Genomic DNA, 19,974 nt, shown 5'->3' with positions numbered 1-19,974 from the left:
TAGAATGGAAAATAGAATAGAAGAATAGAATGGAAAATAGAGAATAGAATATAGAATAAAATGGAAAATAGAATCGAGAATAGAATAGAATGGAAAATTGAATAGAATATAGAATAGAATGGAAAATAGAACAGAATATAGAATAGAATATAGAATAGAATAGAATGGAAAATAGAATAGAGAATAGAATAGAATAGGGAGCCAGATTGTTGGGGGCAAGAGGCTGACTCTGTAAACCGCTTAGAGAGGGCTGTGAAGCGGTGTATAAGTCTAAGGGCTCTTGCTCCTGAGACTGCAGTAACAAGCTCACGCAAAGCGATGTGCTCAAACGGTCCTTCTACCTTTTCCAGGGGCTCCTGACCAAGGGAATGTCATGCTCAAGTGTGTAACCTTCTAACATGGCAGACGGAGGTCAGAAAGAAGTAATCGACTTGAATAGTTTCCGGAGCCATCGAGGAAAAGGTAAGTTCTCACCTTCTGGCCACTAGAATTTAGCACAGCACATCACTGAAATGAGAACCGGAATAGAATAGAATTGGAATAGAAGTAGAATAAGGAATTGAATTCTTTTCTGGCCAAGTGTGATTGCACACACAGGGAATTTGTCTTTGGTGCAGATGCTCTCCGTGTCCATAAAAAGATAAGATACATTCATCATGAATCATAAGGTACACTTGATGATTGATTTGATTTAATCAAATCAGAGGACTACTGCAATGCGCTCTACATGGGGCAGCCTTTGAAGAGTATTCGGAGACTACAACTCGTCCAGAATGCAGCCGCGCGAGTGATTGTGGGTGCACCTCGGTACACCCACGTTACACCTATCCTCCGCGAGCTGGTTACCGATCGGTCTCCGGATACGCTTCAAAGTGCTAGTCGTAACTTATAAAGCCCTTCATGGTATTGGACCTGGGTACTTGAGAGACCGCCTGCTGCCAATTACCTCCCACAGACCCGTTAGATTGCACAGGGTCGGCCTCCTCCGGGTTCTGTCTACCAGCCAATGCCATCTGGCTACCACCCAGGGGAGGGACTTCTCTTTTGCAGCTCCGGCCCTTTGGAATGAACTCCCGCGGAGATTCGGACCCTCACCTCTCTCCAGGCCTTCCGGAAAGCCGTCAAAACCTGGCTGTGCCGGCAGGCCTGGGGTTGATGAGTTCCCCTCCCCTCTCGACTGGTATGGCTGTATGACTCTTGTGTATTTTAATTACGTGTATTGTGTTTGTATCCCCTTTCCCCTTTTGAGTTGTTCGCCGCCCTGAGTCCCTCCCGGAGAAGGGCGGCATACAAATAAATTAAATCTTAATCTTAATCTTAATAAATTTATAGGCCGCCCAATCCCGAAGGACTCCGGGCGGCTTACAGAAAATAAATTGTAAAAAAGTGAGAAGTTAAAAAAAACGGAAGAAACAGATTAAAAGAAAAACCACATCATGCACCCAGTCTAATCGGGGCTGGACCTCGGTCATGAGGTCAACAGCCCCAGGCCTGCCGGAATAGCCAGGTTTTGATAGCCTTTCGGAAGGCCATGAGAGTGGGTAGGGTCCGGATCTCTGGGGGTAGTTCATTCCATAGGGCCGGAGGGGCTACAGAGAAGGCCCTCCCCTGGGGAGCCGCCAGCCGACATTGTCTGGCTGACGGCACCTGGAGAAGGCCCACCCTGTGCGATCTTATCGGCCCTTGGGAGGTATGCGGCAGAAGACGGTCTTGCAGATATGATTGGTCATAGCGTACAAAGAAGCAATCAGGAAAAACTATCAATATAAATCAATATAAGGACACAAGCGACAAAGTTACACTCATACAGTCATAAGTGGGAGGTGACGGGTGATAGGAACAATGAGAAGATTAATAGTAATAGTAATGCAGAGTTAGTGAATAGTTTGACAGTGTTGGGGGAATTATTTGTTTAGCGGAGTGATGGTGCTCAGGAAAAAAACTGTCCTTGTGTCTAATTGTTTTGGTGTGCGGTGCTCTATAGTGTCGTTTTGAGGGTAGGGTAGGTTTGTTGTGGCCCAGCAGGAGCTGTTGGAGCTGCCACCAGACTCCGACAGCGAGGGGCCCTATGAGTCGGCTCTGGAGGATGTGGAGGACCCTGGACAGGGTTCCAACTCGGAGCAGGGTGCAGAGAGGCTGGTTGGCCACCCGGAGGCACCTGAGCCTTGGACCAGTGGGGAGGAGACAAGGGAGAGTGAGCAGGAAGCCAGTAGTGAGTTGTTCCTGGATGCACGCCATCGAAGAGCTAATAGGCGTCAGGAACAATTACGCAATTACAGGAGGTAATTGCGCTCAGCTGGTGGTCATTAGGCTCCTCTCCAGACTATAAAAAGGCTACTTGTGCACACGCCCCTCTTTGCAGAAGTCAACACAGAATCGAATGTCGGAGAACTTTGTGTGAGCTTGGCAGGATGGATTGCTGCCAAGCCTTATCTGTGTTTATTGCTGCCCAAGCTTGTCTGTGTTGGGTTGCTGCCAAGGACCTGTCTGTCTGTTCATTAAATGCCGTAATTTATCTCTGGCTCGGCGTGTGCTTTGGTGTGGAACGATGGGGGTCAGAACAGGGTTGAAACAATTGATGCCCAGGATGCCAGGGGTCTGTAGATATTTTCTCAGCCCTTTTTTTGACTCGTGCAATGTACCTCAATGGAAGGCAGGTTGGTAACAATTGGTTGTTATTTCTGTTATTAAGCAAGGTGGGAGGTGTGCCTTGTGCAAGGAATTCTGGGAGTTGAAGTCCATGTGCACGACCGGCCGCCCACCTCTGTCCTGGGAGTTCCCCTCCTGCCTTATTTCCATGCAAGCTCAGGCCACTTATTTCCGCCTGGAGTCGGACGGACGGAGAGAATGCATATTTACGAGCTGTCGCTGACCTTCAGCTGGCTGATGGGCTTGTCCTCCCTTCAGATAGGGGAGACGAGGGGCTCATCACTATATCGGACTCCTCGGACGAAGACCTGCCCGTGATGTTGGACACACCCGTCCGCCAGCAGTGGGAAGACGAGGATGATGAAGACGTGGTCATCTTGACGGAGGTAAGTCCTCCCTATTCTGTGTCAGAGGTCACCAACCGTTTGGACCTTTGGACCGTTTGGGGTTTCTCCATGGTGTTTTCTTTAAAAAAAAATCTTTTCAGCAATGCAGAAAACAAAACAAAGAAGAAGAAATACTCTTGTTCTTTCTCTGGCAATTTGGTAAAGGAGCTGGGCCTGTTTTCCAGCGATGAGTTTCATAACTCCTGAATCCTCTGAGCTCAGGGCCTTCCCAAACTGGTTTTTGTACGTTTATCCAAATGGGCTGCAGCTAAAATTGGGTTTTATCTTATACTAATAATTGTGGCTAGGGGACGCGGTGGCTCTGGGGGCTAAGACGCTGAGCTTGTCGATCAGAAAGTTTGGCAGTTCGGCGGTTCGAATCCCTAGCGCCGCGTAACGGAGTGAGCTCCCGTGACTTGTCCCAGCTTCTGCCAACCTAGCAGTTCGAAAGCACATTAAAAAATGCAAGTAGAAAAATAGGATCCACCTTTGGTGGGAAGGGAACAGCGTTCCGTGCGCCTTCGGCGTTGAGTCATGCCGGCCACATGACCACGGAGACGTCTTCGGACAGCGCTGGCTCTTCGGCTTTGAAACGGAGATGAGCACCCCCCCTAGAGTCGGGAACGACTAGCACACATGTGCAAGGGGAACCTTTACCTTTAATAATTGTGGCTAAGCCTTCATTATTAAACAGTGTGGTGCATCGGCTACAATTGGCCGAGGTCACAGTTTTGCATGAAAACCTCAGGCAAAAATTGCCTGGCGTGTAAACCAGGTGCAAGGTTTGAGGAATGTCCCAAGGCTTAAACCAAACCACAGGCCCCCCCCCCCCCCCCCCGCATTCTTAAAACGCCAGGTTTCTGTTTTCCAGCTGCTTTAAATGTTCTTCAAGCCGATGAGAGGTTTATTATCCCAAATTCATTACATGCATCCCCCAGCCGCTTTTGATTCTCTCCTCTGGGATATTTTTGACAAGTGGGAGCTGTTAGCCCAGAAGGTCAAAGTTATATTTCGAAGTATTTTTATTATACAGTTTTCTTCGTTATACATCACAGTTCCATCTTTGCAACAGCGATATACTGGTTATATCCACAGTTTTTTTACATTATACATACTGTTATAGCACCTAGTATACATTATCATATTCATAATTCTTGTCTCCCTATTTCTAACATACATCTCTCTCTAATTATCATTCTAAATATCTTGTTTTACATTTTACCTTTTTATAACATCTGACCATAATATTATTTACAATATCTATTCTTCCATCTACCATTATACTTATACTTTTTTCCGATTCCCAATTTGTTAATCATCTTTCATTGTTAATTTTTCTAATCTTTGCATCTACTTTCTAGACAATTAAACCATACATCCCAAATTAAATAATATCCTGTTGCTCCTTTCCTTTAATTTCCATTGTCAACCTGTCCATCTCAGCGCAATCTAATTTTTTTTTTTATGACCATCTCCTCGGTGGGTATATTTCCATTTTTCCAATTTTGAGCATACCCTATTCTAGCCGCTGTTATTACGTGTAGTGTTAAGTATTGGGGTTTTATTTGTTATATTTCCCTCTTAATATGCCTAATAGAAATAGCTCTAGCTTTAATTCTGTTTGTTGTTTCACCAGTTCCTCTGGCCACTTTTTTTATCCTTCTCCAATACTTTTTTTTTGCTGATGGAGAGGTCCACCACATGTGTTAATATGCTCCTTGTGCCTGCTTGCATTTCCAACACTCTTGGTGATCTCTTTGGGAGCATTTTTGCTAATCTTGCAAAAAAAATTCATTACATGCATCCCAGCCGCTTTTGATTCTTTCCTCTGAGATGTTTTGATAAATGGGAACTGGCTGGATGAGAAGCACAAAGTTATATTTTGTCGGCTGGCGACTCCAATGTCAGCTGGCGACTCCCCGGGGGAGAGCCTTCTCTGTTGCAGCTCCGGCCCTCTGGAACGAGCTCCCTGTTGAGATCTGGATCCTTACTACCCTCCCGGCCTTCCGCAAAGCCACCAAGTCCTGGCTGTTCCAGCAGGCTGGGGGGAGCTGAGAAGCATCTACCTCCATAGAAATTGTGAATGTTGGTTTTGTTTTTAATATGTTGTCTTTGTCTTGTTCCCCCCTTTCCCTTGTCTTTTGTGAGCCGCCCGGAGTCCTCCGGGAGTGGGCGGCATACAAGATAGATAGATAGATAGATAGATAGATAGATAGATGATAGATAGATAGATAGATAGATAGATAGATAGATAGATAGGTAGGTAGGTAGGTAGGTAGGTAGGTAGGTAGGTAGGTAGATAGATAGATAGATAGATAGATAGATAGATAGATAGATAGATAGATAGATAGATGATAGGTAGGTAGGTAGGTAGGTAGGTAGGTAGGTAGGTAGGTAGATAGATAGATAGATAGATATAGATAGATAGATAGATAGATAGATAGATAGATAGATAGATAATAGGTAGGTAGGTAGGTAGGTAGGTAGGTAGGTAGGTAGGTAGGTAGGTAGATAGATAGATAGATAGATAGATAGATAGATAGATAGATAGATAGATAGATAGATAAGTTATCATTTGAAAGGCCTGCCACAAAGAAGGTTTTAAACTTTCCCGTGGCCGGTGATTGGAGCTGCTGGCTGGAAGCGGGGAAGCAGAGAGACAAAGAGGAGTAGGTAGTGGCTCTTTAAACCGTACAATCCCTCCCTCCCATTTCCCCACCATAGAAAAAGGCATAGTAGAATAATAGAAAGTGTGGCAGGACGAAGACCCCAGAGAAAGCGGAAAGGCCTGAACATTGAGTTTGACACCCCTGATCTAGGCAGAGGGGTTTTAAACCTAGCCCCTCTTTCCAAAGGAGTGACGCGTCTAACCCCTCTCTCTGCCTCCTTATAAAGACGGCCACCAAATCATTCCTGCGGCCCAACGTCATCAAGCCCGCCGCCCCCTGGCAAGTCGTTGAGAAGACGGGGGAAGGAGGATCGGATGGCGACGTGGTGGCGCTTCCTCACCAAGACCACAAGGCCAAAGCCCCGGCTTCCCCGAGGCTGCCCGGAACTACCCGCCGGAACTGCCTGAAGGCGGGAAGCGCCGCGGGGCGGGGCAGGCCGAGCCAGGCTGAAGTCTTGGAGTTACCCGATTCTCCAGATCCCGCCGACCCCGGGGAGGTCAGCGGAGCAGAGGCTGGGCCCAGCGTGGTTCCGAAGAGAGAGGCGGCTCCGGAGGTTATTAATTTGGAGGAAGTGGGGCCTGATCGGGAGAGCCAAGAAGAAGAAGAAGAAGAAGAGGGAGATCGGACGCTTCCACCACAGCAGGACCCCAAACCTTTCCATTGCGCGAAGGAGAACATGCGGCTGGATCATCCGTACTTCCAGCCGGCGAAGGAGGAGGCACGGACTGGGGTCAATCCTCTCCCTTCTCAGCCTGGAGCGTTAGAAAGAGAACTTGGGCCTTTGCCGAGGGTGTACCAGGGAGAGATTCCCGGGCCAGCTTTCCCCAGGCCCGAGCCTCAGCAGGACGGGATCCCAGGCCCCGCTTCCCCTCAACTAGCTCACCCCCCGGAGGAAAACGGAGGCCAGGAGGCGGTAATAAACGAGCAGGCCGGGCCGGCGTTTCCAGTCCAAGGGTCGCTGAATACCAGCTCCGGCGAGCTTCCCAAGCAGACGGCTACTCTGCTGGACAAAGACCTCCTTGTTTTACTCACCCGAGAAACGGTAAGTCTGACGGTTCACTTGAGCCCCGGTGGTTAGGAGGCAGTATTGCAGGCTGACTCTCTGCCCACTGCCAGGAGTTCGATCCTGACTGGCTGATGGTAGACTCGATTCATCAGAATAGATCTAAAAGGGAGCTTGGGAGTCTTCTAGGTCAAGCAGGAGACCCCCTACATCATTTTTGACCTTGAATGGCTCGACGGTTATTTTTTGGGGAAACACGGTAACCGTCGACCGGCAAGAAGCTAGTAATTCCTTGAATGGTTGGGGTGCAGGAGTGAGATTCAGCCAGTTCGGTTCGGGAGAACCGGTAGCTCCGGTGATTAGGTGGGCCCGCCCGCCCGCCCCTGCGCTTCACTTACCTATATCCTCTCAGCTGATTTGTGCGGGCGAGCAGATGGTGGCGCCTCCACTGTTGCTCCCCAGAAGTAATGTGGGAGGTAGGTTTTGTTAAAACTGCGCAGGCGCGACCACCGAACTGGTTGTTAAGCAGGGAGGATCCCACTGCTGCTGGGGTCCCTGAAGGATTCAAACCCCCCCCCCCACTTCCTCCTTTTTCAGGAAGCCAGGTTTCCCGATGCAACGAGAGAGTACATCGAAGAGCTGATACAGAGCAAAAACTGCAATGACTTAAACATGTAAGTGTCAAAGGTTGGGTGGATCGTCCTTCGGCCAGCCAACCTGGCCCAGAACTCGCAAAACGTGTGGCGAGATTCCCCCTTCCTTGCGACCCAACAAAAGATGATTCTGATCTCGTGTCCCGGATCTCTCGCCTGAGCCCTTTTCGTTTGGTCTAGACCAGGGGGTGTCACACTCGATTTCATTGAGGGCCGCATCAGGGTTGTGTTTGATCTCCGGGTGGGGTAGGGGGGGCAGGGGAGGGCGTGGCCAGCTTAACATCACTTGTATTGCCAAGTGCTAAGGCAGGACTTCCCTCAAACCCTCCCTCCCTCTCATTATAATCTCCCTTCTTTCCTTCCTTCCTCCCTTCTCTTCTTTTTCCTTCCCTCTTCATTCTCCTTTCTCATTCCTTCCCATCTTTCCTTCCTTCCTCCTTCCCTCCATCCTTCCTTCATCTCCCTCCCTTCCTTCCTACCTACCTACCTACCTCCATCTCCCTTCCTTCCTCCTCCCTCCCTCCCCTTCCTTTTCCTTCCCTCTTCCTTCTCCTTTCTCATTCCTTCCCATCTTTCCTTCCTCCCTTTCTCCCTCCTTCCTTCTCTTCTTTTTCCTTCCCTCTTCATTCTCCTTTCTCCTTCCCCTCTTTCCTTCCTTCCTTCTTCTTTCATCTCCCTCCCTCCTTCCTTCATCTTCCTACCCCTTCCTTCTTTTCTTTTTCCTTCCCTCTTCATTCTGCTTTCTTCCCCTCTTTCCTTCCTTTCTTCCTCCCTCCCTCCCCTTCCTTTTCCTTCCCTCTTCATTCTCCTTTCTTCCCCTTTCCTTCCTTCCTCTTTCATCTCCCTCCTCTTCTTTTTCCTTCCCTCTTCATTCTCCTTTCTCCTTCCCCTCCCTCTTTCCTTCCTTCTTCTTTCATCTCCCTCCCTCCTTCCTTCATCTTCCTACCTTCCTTCCTTCTCTTCTTTTTCCTCCCCTCTTCATTCTCCTTTCTCTTTTCTTCCCTTCGTTCCTCCCTCCCTCCTTCCTTCTTTCCTTCTCTTCTTTTTTCTTTCTCTCTTTTCTCCTTCCCCTCTTTCCTTCTTTCCTCTCTCCTTCCTTCTTTCCTTCTCTTCCTTTTCCTCTCCTTTTCATTCTCCTTCCTTCCCCTCTGTTCTTCTTTTTCCTTCCCTGCTCTCTTCCCGTCTTCCCTTCTTTTTCTTCCTCTTTCCCTTTCTCCTTTCCTGTCCCTTCTTACATGCTCAAAGGCTTTTTCTTTTGCTTTGCTTTAAGTTTGTTTTGCTAGCCCTCTTCCAACTAGCCAAAGGGAGCTCCGTTTTCACTGACAAGACCCACCACGGGCCGGTCTTTTGCTGTTTCCAGCGCAACCCCTCGGGCCAGATCTAAGCACCCCGCAGCCCCTGGTCTAGACTAACCAATCGAGTACCCCAAATCTCTTAGCCCCACAACTACCCCCCAAGTGCCTGGACGTTTTAAATGTTTGATGAGCAGGTTCTCCAGAAAGCAGCTGCTTCTCATCTCTTTTTGCTTTTTTCAGACTCTGTAATTTTCTTCTGGAAAATCCAGACTATCCAAAGAAGGAACTCAATATGGTTTTAAATCCAAATAGCAGCCTGCTTTCCAGCCAAGACGAGACAAAGGCAAGTTTGAGGATATTTTTCCTCTCTGTTTACAATCCTTTGTTGTTGTTCTTGTTGTTTTTACGATCCTTTGTCTATCGACAGTTCGAAGTTACAGTCGCCCTGAAAACAGGTTAACTTGGGACCGCTCCTCGCGCTTATGACTGTCACAGTGCCCCCCCCCCCCCCAAGGTCACGAGATCAGAATCCAGGCGCTGGGCAACTAGCCTGTATTCACAATGGTTGGCAGCGTCCCGGGGGGCCTTTGATGGCCACGGGTTAACTCTGCCAAGCTGGCTTTGGGCACGCAAAGTCAATGGGGCAAGCGGGATTCGCTTAATGCCTGCGTGGTTTGCTTAAGAACCGTGGCGGGAAAGGCTGTGAAATCGGGCGTGGCTCATTTAACAACCTGCCTTGCTTAGCAAGGGAAATCCTGGTCCCAAATGTAAGCCATAAGAGGTGGAAGGGGGGGGGGGGTTATGCATCTTCAGTACTGCCTTAAAAATTCTAAAGTGTACCTAAGAAAATTTACCTCGAAAATACCTAACTTCTTTTGTGTTTTCATCCTTTTCCTCCTCCTCCTCTTTCTCCTCCCTCTTGCTCCTTCTCTTCCTCCCTCTTCCTCCTCCTCTTCCTTCCTCTTCTTCCCTCCTCCTCCTCTTCCTCTCCTCCCTCTTCTTCCTATTTTTCCTCCTATTTTTCCTCCTCCTCCTTCCTCCTCCTCCCTCTTCCTCCTCCTCTTCCTCCCTCTTCTCATTTTCCTCCTCTTCCCCCTCCTTTTCCTTCCTATTCTTCCCTCTTCCTCCTATTTTTCTTTCCTTCTCCTCCCTCTTCCTCCTTTTTTCCTCCCTCTTCCTCCTCCTTTTCAACCTATTCTTCTTCCTCCCTCTTCTTCCTCCTCCCTCTTCCTCCTCTTCCTCCCTCTTCTTCCTCCTCCTTTTCCTCCTCCTCTTCCTTCCTCTTCCTCTCCTCCCTCTTCCTCCTCTTTTTCCTCCCTCTTCCTCCTTTTCTTCCTATTCTTCCTCCTCCTCTTCTTCCTCCTCCTTTTCCTCCTCCTCTTCCTTCCTCTTCTTCCCTCCTTCTCCTTCTCCTCCCTCTTCCTCCTCTTTTTCCTTCCTTCTCCTTCCTCTTCCTCCTCTTTTTCCTTCCTCCTTCCTCTTCTTCCTCCTCCCTCTTCCTCCTCCTCCTTTTCCTTTTCTTCCCTCCTTCTCCTCTTCCTCCTCCTTCTTCTCCTCCTTTTCCTCCCTGCCTCCTCCTCTTTTTCCTCCCCCTCCTCTTCCTCCTCCTCCTCCTTCTCTTCCCTCCTCCTCTTCCTTCTCTTCCCTCCTCCTCTTCCTCCTTCTCTTCCCTCCTCTTCACCCTTTAGGTGCCTAAAGTGGATTATTTTGACTTCTCCAAACTGGATCCGCTCGACCAACGTTGCTTCATTCAAGCCGCCGACCTCCTCATGGCCGACTTCAAAATGCTGAGCAGCCAAGACATCAAGTGGGCCCTCCACGAACTCAAGGGACACTATGCAATCACACGAAAGGTCCTCGCCTCTTGCTTCTCCTTCCTTCCTTCCTTGCTAGGAACCTCCCCTCTTTTAACGTCCGAAATGGAGACGCGCAGGCCAGGCTCAAAAAATAACCCCTTAGGTGTCCGGAATTCAAAGGCCTCTGATATGGGTAGTCCTCGACTTATGACCCATTGCTGAGTGGGACAGTTGTTAAGTGAGCTTTGCCTCCTTTTGCAACCTTCCTCGCCACAGTTGTTAAGTGAATCGCTGCGGCTGTTAAGGAAGTGACCTGGCTGTTAAGCAAATCTGGCTTCCCCGTCACGAAAAGGAGGATCAGGTCGTTATGCAAGCGTCATAAATATGAGTCGGCCAATTGCAGGTCCGAATTTGGATCACGTGACCAGGGGGGTGGTGCAGCTGTCTGTCGTTAAGTGTGAGAACAATTGTACGTCTCTTTTTTTTCCCCCAATGCTGTTGCAACTTTGGTCACTGAATGAATGGTTGTAAGTCAGGGACGGCTAGGGATGTGGTGGCTCAGGGGGCTAAGACGCTGAGCTTGTCGATCAGAAAGGTCAGCAGTTGGGCGGTTCGAATCCCTAGCGCTGCGTAACGAGAGTTCATTTCATTTCATTTATTGAATTTCTAGGCCGCCCAATCCCGAAGGACTCCGGGCGGCTTACAGAAATGAAAAATATTCAAAAAGAATTAAAACAATAAGACACAACAAAATTAAGAAGAAGCACAACATGCACCCAATCAAAGGGGGGCTGGACCTCAATCAAGAGGTCAACAGCCCCAGGCCTGCCGGAAAAGCCAGGTTTTAATAGCTTTACGGAAAGCTATGAGGGTGGGTAGGGCCCGGATCTCTGGGGTAGCTCGTTCCATAGGGCTGGAGCGGCAACAGAGAAGGCCCTACTCCGAGGCGCCGCCAGCCGGCATTGTCCTGCTGAAGGCACCCAGAGAAGGCCCATCCTGTGCGATCTTATTGGTCTTAGGGAGGTATGCGGCAGAAGACGGTCTCGCAGAGTGAGTGACTTGTCCCAGCTTCTGCCAACCTAGCAGTTCGAAAGCAGGTAAAAAATAGCAATAGCAGTAGCAGTTAGACTTATATACCGCTTCATGGGGCTTCCAGCCCTCTCTAAGCGGTTTACAGAGTCAGCATATATCGCCCCCAACAACAATCCTGGTCCTCATTTTACCCACCTCGGAAGGATGGAAGGCTGAGTCAACCTTGAGCCGGTGAGATTTGAACCGCTGAACTGCAGATAGCAGTCAGCTGAAGTGGCCTGCAGTGGTGCACTCTAACCACTGCGCCACCTCGGCTCTATAATGCAAGTAGAAAAATAGGAACCACCTTTGGTGGGAAGGGAACAGCGTTCCGTGTGCCTTCGGCGTTGAGTCATGCCGGCCACATGACCACGGAGACGTCTTCGGACAGCGCTGGCTCTTCGGCTTTGAAACGGAGATGAGCACCGCCCCCTAGAGTCAGGAACGACCAGCACATGTGTGTGAGAGGAACCTTTACCTTAAATCAAGGACTACCAGCAGTACCAGCCTGTGAAACTGGGATGGTGGTGGTGGTGTAACCCCAACTGCTTTGAATAATCCTGGCCATCTTCCCTCCTGTTTATCAAAAGCATCTCACTTTTAACGTTTCCCAGACAAATAGCCATAGCTGAAGGAAATGGTGCAGAAAAATTCCCAGGAGTAGGGCAGTCAGCAAAATCCAGACAGCAGCTTAATGATTAAAAGCGTAAAGAGCCCATAACATTAACAGAATCTATTAATATTCGTCTATTTCTGCATTGCTTACCGCTCTGTGTCTTGAGAGTCTTGGCTCGGGGGGGATGGGGGGGGTACTAAACACCCAATTCCCGGCTGACCAAATGCCGTTCTAAAAAGAAAAATGCCCACCTTCATTTATCTCGAGTTTTTCTTTACTTTATTCGGTCTATGACTTCAGTCAGTCCTTCCCAAATCTCAGGGCCTAAAAGTGGCTTCGGGGTAAGATCCCGAAGCTGGTAACGCAACTAGCCGTCGGGACATGTATACTGCTTCACGTATATAAGCGGTTTACAGAGTCAGCCGATTAACTCCGACAATCGGTCCACGTTTCACCTCTCTCCAGGCCTTCCGAAAAGCCGTCAAAACCTGGCTTTGCCGGCAGGCCTGGGGGTGATGAGTTCCCTCCCCTCTCGACATGTATGGCTGTGCGACTGTTGTCTACTTTTATTATTTGTATTTTGTCTTTTTATGTTCCCCTTTTTCCTCCTTGAATTGTTCGCCGCCCTGAGTCCTCCCGGAAAAGGGCGGCATACAAATAATACAATACAATACAATACAATACAACCTCAGAAGGGTGGAAGAGTCAGCCTTGAGCCGGGCAGGATCGAACTCTTGGCAGCCGGCAGAATTAGCCTGAAACATTGCCCTGTAAAAAGTGCACCTCTATGGGTCCCTCCCTCCCCCCGTCCCTTCCTTCACAAACAAAATAGCACCTAGAGTCATATACCGCCTCACAATCCTTCACTGCCCTCTCTAAGCCGTTTACAGATTCAGCCTCTTGCTCCCAACCATCCGGGTCCTCATTTTACCAACCTCAGAAGGACGGAAGGCTGAGTCAACTTTGAGGCAGTCAAGACCAAACTCCTGGCAGGGCAGAATTAGCCTGCAACACTGCATTTTAACAACTGTACCATTATGCCTGCCTGCCTGCCTGCCTGCCTGCCTGCCTGCCTGCCTGCCTGCCTGCCTGCCTGCCTGCCTGCCTGCCTGCCTGCCTGCCTTCCTTCCTTCCTTCCTTCCTTCCTTCCTTCCTTCCTTCCTTCCTTCCTTCCTTCCTTCCTGTAAATAAACAAATGCAGATAAATGCAAAATATAAATGTAGATCCTGTTTTTCCCCTCTGATCAAAGACGTTGATTTAGCCATCCCTAGAAGCTCCATTCTCCAGTTACGGGGATAATAATTTTCTTCTGCCCCTGTAAAAAGTGACACTTGGTTTACAACTTTTCAAAGACACAGCTGCAACTGGGATTTTTGGGGGGTGGGTGGGTGGGGCTGCCTGAGGCCTCCCTGCAGACACTTTAATTTACATCTGTGGTTCCGTCTTCACATTTGGGTTCACACCTTTTTTTCCCCTCCCCCCCCCATTTAGGCCTTTTCCGATGCCATCAAAAAATGGCAGGAATTATCTCAAGAAACCAGCGGGAAGCGAAAAAGGAGGAAAGAGATGAATCAGTATTCTTACATCGACTTCAAATTTGAGCAGGGTAGGTTTGGCTTCTGAGGGAGGGGGCTTTTTTTGGGGGGGGAGGTGGGTCTAACTGTTGGTGGCGGAATGTAAAAATATAAAATAAGTGGCGATTTTATCCAGAGAGATGAGTCTCCATTTCGTTGTTTCAGCATGAATATTTGAGAAAGCAATAGCAATAGTTAGACTTATATACCGCTTCCTAGGGCTTTCAGCCCTCTCTAAGCTGTTTACAGAGTCAGCATATCACCCCCACAGTCTGGGTCCTCATTTCACCCACCTCGGAAGGATGGAAGGCTGAGTCAACCTTGAGCCTGGTGGGATTTGAACAGCCGAACTGCTGAACTGCAGTCAGCTGAAGTAGCCTGCAGTGCTGCATTTAACCACTGCTTCTTCAGCTCTGGCAGGATAGTGAGGAACGGAAGGATTTATAGGCTTTGCATGCAGAGCTGGTCGTTTGCGTTCTTTTTAGAGAGCCGTTGATAGGAACGCGGTGGCTCGGTGGTCGAGACGCTGAGCTGGTCGGTCAGGAAGGTCGGCAGTTCGGCGGTTCGAATCCCTAGCACCCCCGTGAGCCCCCGTGACTTGTCCCAGCTTCTGCCAACCTAGCAGTTCGAAAGCACGTAAAAAATGCAAGTAGAAAAATAGGAACCACCTTTGGTGGGAAGGGAACAGCGTTCCGTGCGCCTTTGGCATTGAGTCATGCCGGCCACATGACCACGGAGACATCTTAGGACAGCGCTGGCTCTTCGGCTTTGAAACGGAGTTGAGCACTGCCCCCTAGAGTCGGGAACGACTGGCACACATGTTCGAGGGGAACCTTTACCTTATAGAGTCATTGAGGCCACTTGGAGGCTTATCTGAGTGGTGGAAATGGGAGTGGAATCTTCTTGGAAGTGCTGCCCTTAAACCTCCCAAGTGGACTCAACGACCCTGTAATAAAAAGCAGGCAAATGACCAGCTGTCTGCAGGGAATATAAATCCTTCCATTCCCCACTATCCAGTCAGAGCTGAAGAAGCTCCTTGGATGAGAAGTGAAACGTCTTCGAACGAAAGACAAGAAAAGTTCGGATTTTTCTACAGCTTTCTACTCCAAAGTAAAGCTGTACAAGCAGCGATTCCGGAGAGCCGGAAATCAAAATTTGCCCTACTGGATAAAAATAATTCCCTTTTTAAGAAAAGAAACTAACTCTCAGCAATTCACATTCCTTTGCAAAGTTCCAGGTCTTCTTCATTAAGAGAAGCATTCGTGGTTTCTTTTTTCTTCCCGCTTTCCAACTATGCTCCAGGTGACACGAAGATTGAGAAGCGCATGTTTTTCTTGGAAAACAAGAGGCGTCACTGGAGGAGTTACGACCACCTCTCCCTGCTGCCCCCCGTGCAGCTGGAGAGGGAGTTTTACGAACAGAAGATCAAGGAGATGGCAGAGGTAGTTACAAGCCCCGGGTGGGAGAGGAATTGGGGTGGGTGGGTGTCCCCTCCCCTTGCGCATACGTAGCTCCGTAAACTCAAAAAACCGGACCACTGTAGGTTGAACCTCCAGTAAACACGGTGCAAAACTCCTTAAAATACTCCCTGTATTTTCCGTGGGATACACTTGAAATTTGTTTTCAATTCATTGGTTCAATTTCTTTTCTTATATATACAATTTTTATTAGTTTATAACACAACAAACTATTACCGGTGCTAAATGTGTCTTTCTTCCCTTTGTCAGCATGCAGACTTCCTTCTCGCCCTGCAGATGAATGAGGAGCAGTATCAAAAAGTAAGCAGCCAAAAGGCATCTCTGACCAATCGTATCAGTTGCTTTATCAAAAAAAAAACCCACCAGCTTATCTGGCTTGGAGAGCTGCCAGGACGATCTCTGCAGAACCTGGCAAGGAATCTCAGAGAGTCACAAACCAATGAAGCGAACTAATGGTCTCCTGCAAACTCCACTCCCCTGTCGCTCCTCTTTTATTTCCTCTGGGAGAGGCCATTCACCCTCCACCTGTGGTCTTACACCCAAGTCGACCCCTGTTCTTTAGCTGTTCCCTTCGTCTGGCAATTCTGGGCATGCGCACACTGGGAACAGGCTCCAGCTGTTCTTCTGCCTCACTGATGTCTGACTCCGAAGGCAGCTGACAACTGGCATAGGGCCCTGGCCCCCTCTCTGCCTCCGACACAGAGCCCTCATCAGAGCCTTCCCCAGATTCCAGGACTGGCCCAGGTTCCTCCCCAACCTCCTCACTGTCCGACTCTGCTGCCGGCTCTGGAGACTCTATGGAGGAGACTCCCGAATAGGTGCGAACCGGCTGAATCCCACCACTGATCCCCTCCTGTTCTTCAAAATTGGGCCCATGAAGCGTTTGTTTCATGTTGTCAAAGGAGCACTTGAACATTTTAGACTGTGTTTGTTAAAAATCTATACCATGTATGGGTTCTGGGAAGTCAGGGGGGGGGGAGGAGGATGGGGGTTGGGGGGGAGGGAGGGAGGGGTATACATTAGGCTAGACACGATGTGTTAGTTCTCAATGCAATGTGACTTCACATGTATACTGTTTTTCTCTAATTTCTCTGTAAAAATAGGATAAGTTAAGTATATTGACATATAGTGGAAATACACCAAGGGGAGGAGGAGTGGGATAGAAGAAAGATGGGTAGAGAGGGACGGGAGAGAGGGTGGGAGGGAAAGGTGAGAAGGAAGGGAGGGAGTGGATCAGGAGAGAGGAGTGGTAGAGAGGGAGGGGAAGTAGGCTAGAGGGGGATGATGGAGGGAGGATAGAAAGTTGGAGGGGGTGGAAGAAAGAGGTGTATGGAGAGTAGAAGAGGTACATTGGGTTACTATTTTGGGGGGTATTGTTGACAAGAGGAATTGCTGCGATTATTGTTTAATGTTGTATGGCGTTGGCTATGCACAGTATACATGTGAGTGTATGAAAATGAAAAAATGAAAAGAAAAAGAAAAGGAGCATTTGAAGCAGGTCAGGCTCGATAACGGCCCAGGTGAGCTCCGTGCCAAGAGGAGGGAGCCTCTTCTAATTAGACCAGTTGATAAAAGAGCTCAACCTTGTGGGGGTCTATAAATAAATTTTAGGGCTATAGGGCGGCCTATAAATAAATTTTCAAATACTCAAATACTTTTCAGGACGGCCAGATGATCGAATGCCGCTGCTGCTACGGGGAATTTGCCTTCGAAGAGCTGACGCAGTGCGCCGACGGACACCTGTTCTGCAAGGAGTGCTTAATAAAATACGCGCAGGAGGCCGTCTTTGGCTCCGGGAAGGTGAGGAACGCTCTCTTTCGGGTGCTCCCCAATCAGTTGGGATTCGTGGAGGGTGGGAGGAAGGAGGTCAAGAGGAGGACTGTGGCTTCCTTGGGGGGGGGGGTGTCTCTGGGCCTGGTGGTTTTCTTGCAGGCGTTTCGGGACCCACGTAGGGAACAGGGTCAGTGCTAGAAGGGGGAGGGATTTGTGGAGTGGAGGAAGAGGAGGAGGAGGAGGAAGGGGAGAGAAGGAGAAGGACTCTAGGTCCTTGGGGGGGGTCTCTGGGCTTGGTGGCTTTCTTGCAGGTGTTAATGACCCACATTAGGGAACCTCATCAATGCTAGTCTGATGCTCACTAGCCCTGATGATGTTAACCTAGTTTGGGTTATGATACAGGCCTCCCTGCCTGCCTCTCATTTCCTTCCTCCCTCCCTCCTCCTCTTCCCTTGTCCTTCCTTCCTACTCTTTTCCCTCCTTCCTTCCCTTCCTCCCTCCCACTCCTTCCCTTGTTCTTCCCCCTCCCTCCTTCCTTCCCTTCCTCTCTCCCACTCCTTCCCTTGTTCTTCCTCCCTCCCTCCCTCTCCTCTTCCCTTGTTCTTCCTCCCTCCCTCTCCTTCCCTTGTTCTTCCCTTCCTCCCCTTCCCTTGTTCTTTCTCTCTCTCCTCTTTCCTTCCTCCCTTCTTTCCTCCCTCCCTTCCTCCCTCTTTCCTTGTCCTTCCTTCCTACTCTTTTCCTTCCTTCTTTCCTCCCTCCCTTCCTCCCTCTCCTCTTTCCATGACTTCCTTCCTACTCTTTTCCTTCCCTCCTTCCTTCCCTTGTCCTTCCTCTCTCTCCTCTTCCCTTGTTCTCCCTCCCTCTCCTTCCCTTTTTCTTCCCTTGCTCCTTCCCTCTCCTCTTCCCTTGTTCTTCCTTTCCTCCCCTTCCCTTGTTCTTCCACCCTCTCTTTCCTTCCTTCCTTCTTCCCTCCCTTCCTCCCTTCCCTCTCCTCTTTCCTTGTCCTATCCTTCCTTCCCAAGCAATTAAAGACTTATATACCATTTCGCAGTGCTTTTACAGCCCTCTCTAAGTGATTTACAGAGTCAGCCTCTTGCCCCCCCAAAGTCTGGGTCCTCATTTGACCCACCTTGGAAGGATGGGAGGCTGAGTCCACCTTGAGCCGGTCAGGGTCGAACTTCTGGCAATGGGCAGAGTTAGCCTGCAACACTACATTGTAACAACTGTGCCACTAGGACTTCCTTCCTTCCTTCCCACTTAGCACTTAGACTTATATACCGATTTACAGTGTTTTACAGCCCGCTCTAAGTGATTTACAGAGTCATCCTCTTGCCCCCCCCAAAGTCTGGGTCCTCATTTGACCCACCTCAGAAGGCTGGAAGGCTGAGTCCACCTTGAGCCGGTCAGGGTCGAACTCTTGGCAGTGGGCAGGGTCTGCCTGCAGTACCCCATTCTGACCACCGCGGCACTGCAACTCCTGACATGCACAACCTTTCATGTCCTCCCTTCCTCCTCCTTCTTCCCTCAACACAGTCGGAGCTCAGCTGCATGGAAGGGAGCTGCACTTGTTCCTTCCCCACCACCGAACTGGAGAAAGTGCTTCCTGAAAACATCCTTTGCAAATACTACGAGAGGAAAGCCGAGGAGGAAGTGTCGGCTGCTTGCGCGGATGAACTCGTCAGGTAAAGCTCGCTGCCCAGGCCGAATTTGGGAGACAGGGGAGGGGCTCCCACCCTTTCAAGGCTCTTGACGTGGCAACGGCTTCTGGCAGAACCTCCCCAATCCACTGTTCTGACCTTGTCCCAACAAAACCCCCTTTTATTAATGGACTGTGAATTCTGCTCATTCACCTCCAGCAAAGTCTTTCAAGGGAGGATTTACGGTCACAGACCTTATCTGGCTTGGAGAGCTGCCAGGCCGATCTCTGCAGAATTTGGCAAGGAGTCTCGGAGAGTCATGAACCAATGAAGCGAACTAATGGTCTCCTGCAAACTCCACTCCCCTTTCGCTCCTCTTTTATTCCCTCTGGGAGGGGCCATTCATCGTCCACCTGTGGCCTTACTCCCAAGTCAGCCCCCGTTCTTTAGCTGTTCCCTTCATCTGGCAGCTCTGCGCATGTGCACACTGGGAACAGGCTCCAGCTGTTCTTCTGCCTCACTGATGTCTGACTCTGAAGGCAGCTGATAACTGTCAGATGGCCCTGGCCCCCTCTCTGCCTCTGACACAGAGCCCTCATCAGAGCCTTCCCCAGACCCCAGGACTGGCCCAGGTTCCTCCCCAGCCTCCTCCCTGCTCGAATCTGCTTCCAGCTTTGCTGGCCACTGGTGGGCCACAACAGTTTCCCCTTCAAAGCCCTCACTCGCTCTTCTTCTGGTTTCTAGATGTCCCTTTTGCAACTTCCCGGCTCTCCTGGACAAGGAGGTGAAGCGGTTCAGCTGTCCCAATCCGTGCTGCAGGAAGGTAGGTTGTGCCTGTTTATGAAAACAATTGATTGTTCGCCTAGCAAAAACACAACCAGAGGAAGATTCTGGCTGTTTTATCTCACCCTTAACTTAAGACCCAGCTAGAGGTTCCAGAAGGAAACTTAAAACCTTCTTAGGCTAGCTTTGCAGTTGGCAGGCGATGAGGTGTGACTCACAACTTTGATGAAAAGAATGAAAGGAAGATGCAGAAACAGGTTTGTGTCTTCTTTTTTTTTTTGCTTTTTATTCATAAACAATATTTTTATTGTTTTATATCACACATTCCATTTCCATGTTGAGCAGTGTGCTCTCCAGGGGTCCAAGATATTAACATACATACAAGCATGCAAACATCATCATTGTCTGTTCTGACCCCCCCCCCTCCATCCGGTGAGTCACGCCAACACAAGCTTACTGTTAGCCACACTTTATTCACAGTAATTACTCACAGACAAGACATTTTGCAGCAACCCAGACTCCCACAGATAAGGGTTCCACCACAAAACCGCGGTAGACTAAAGCGCGTGTGACTAAAGTGCGGTGACAAA

General features: G+C 49.3%; 1 protein-coding gene across 1 annotated transcript in view; it reads left to right on the top strand.

The window, feature by feature from the left end:
* Positions 1-19,974, top strand: part of RNF216 (ring finger protein 216) — a 78,375-nt gene that overhangs the window by 7,630 nt on the left and 50,771 nt on the right. The window contains exons 2-13 of the mRNA XM_032230731.1: positions 351-462; positions 2,908-3,035; positions 5,931-6,746; positions 7,305-7,381; positions 8,896-8,998; positions 10,344-10,508; positions 13,631-13,745; positions 15,016-15,155; positions 15,441-15,491; positions 16,854-16,991; positions 18,498-18,646; positions 19,346-19,424. Coding sequence (XP_032086622.1) covers positions 399-462; positions 2,908-3,035; positions 5,931-6,746; positions 7,305-7,381; positions 8,896-8,998; positions 10,344-10,508; positions 13,631-13,745; positions 15,016-15,155; positions 15,441-15,491; positions 16,854-16,991; positions 18,498-18,646; positions 19,346-19,424 — 2,025 coding nt within the window. The 5' untranslated portion in view covers positions 351-398. The remainder of the gene's footprint in view (positions 1-350; positions 463-2,907; positions 3,036-5,930; positions 6,747-7,304; positions 7,382-8,895; positions 8,999-10,343; positions 10,509-13,630; positions 13,746-15,015; positions 15,156-15,440; positions 15,492-16,853; positions 16,992-18,497; positions 18,647-19,345; positions 19,425-19,974) is intronic.

Source organism: Thamnophis elegans, chromosome 14 (assembly GCF_009769535.1).
Source record: "Thamnophis elegans isolate rThaEle1 chromosome 14, rThaEle1.pri, whole genome shotgun sequence".
Classification (NCBI taxonomy): Eukaryota; Metazoa; Chordata; class Lepidosauria; order Squamata; family Colubridae; genus Thamnophis; species Thamnophis elegans.
The sequence above is the reverse complement of the archived record's forward strand: the minus strand, read 5'-3'. Positions and strand labels throughout refer to the sequence as shown.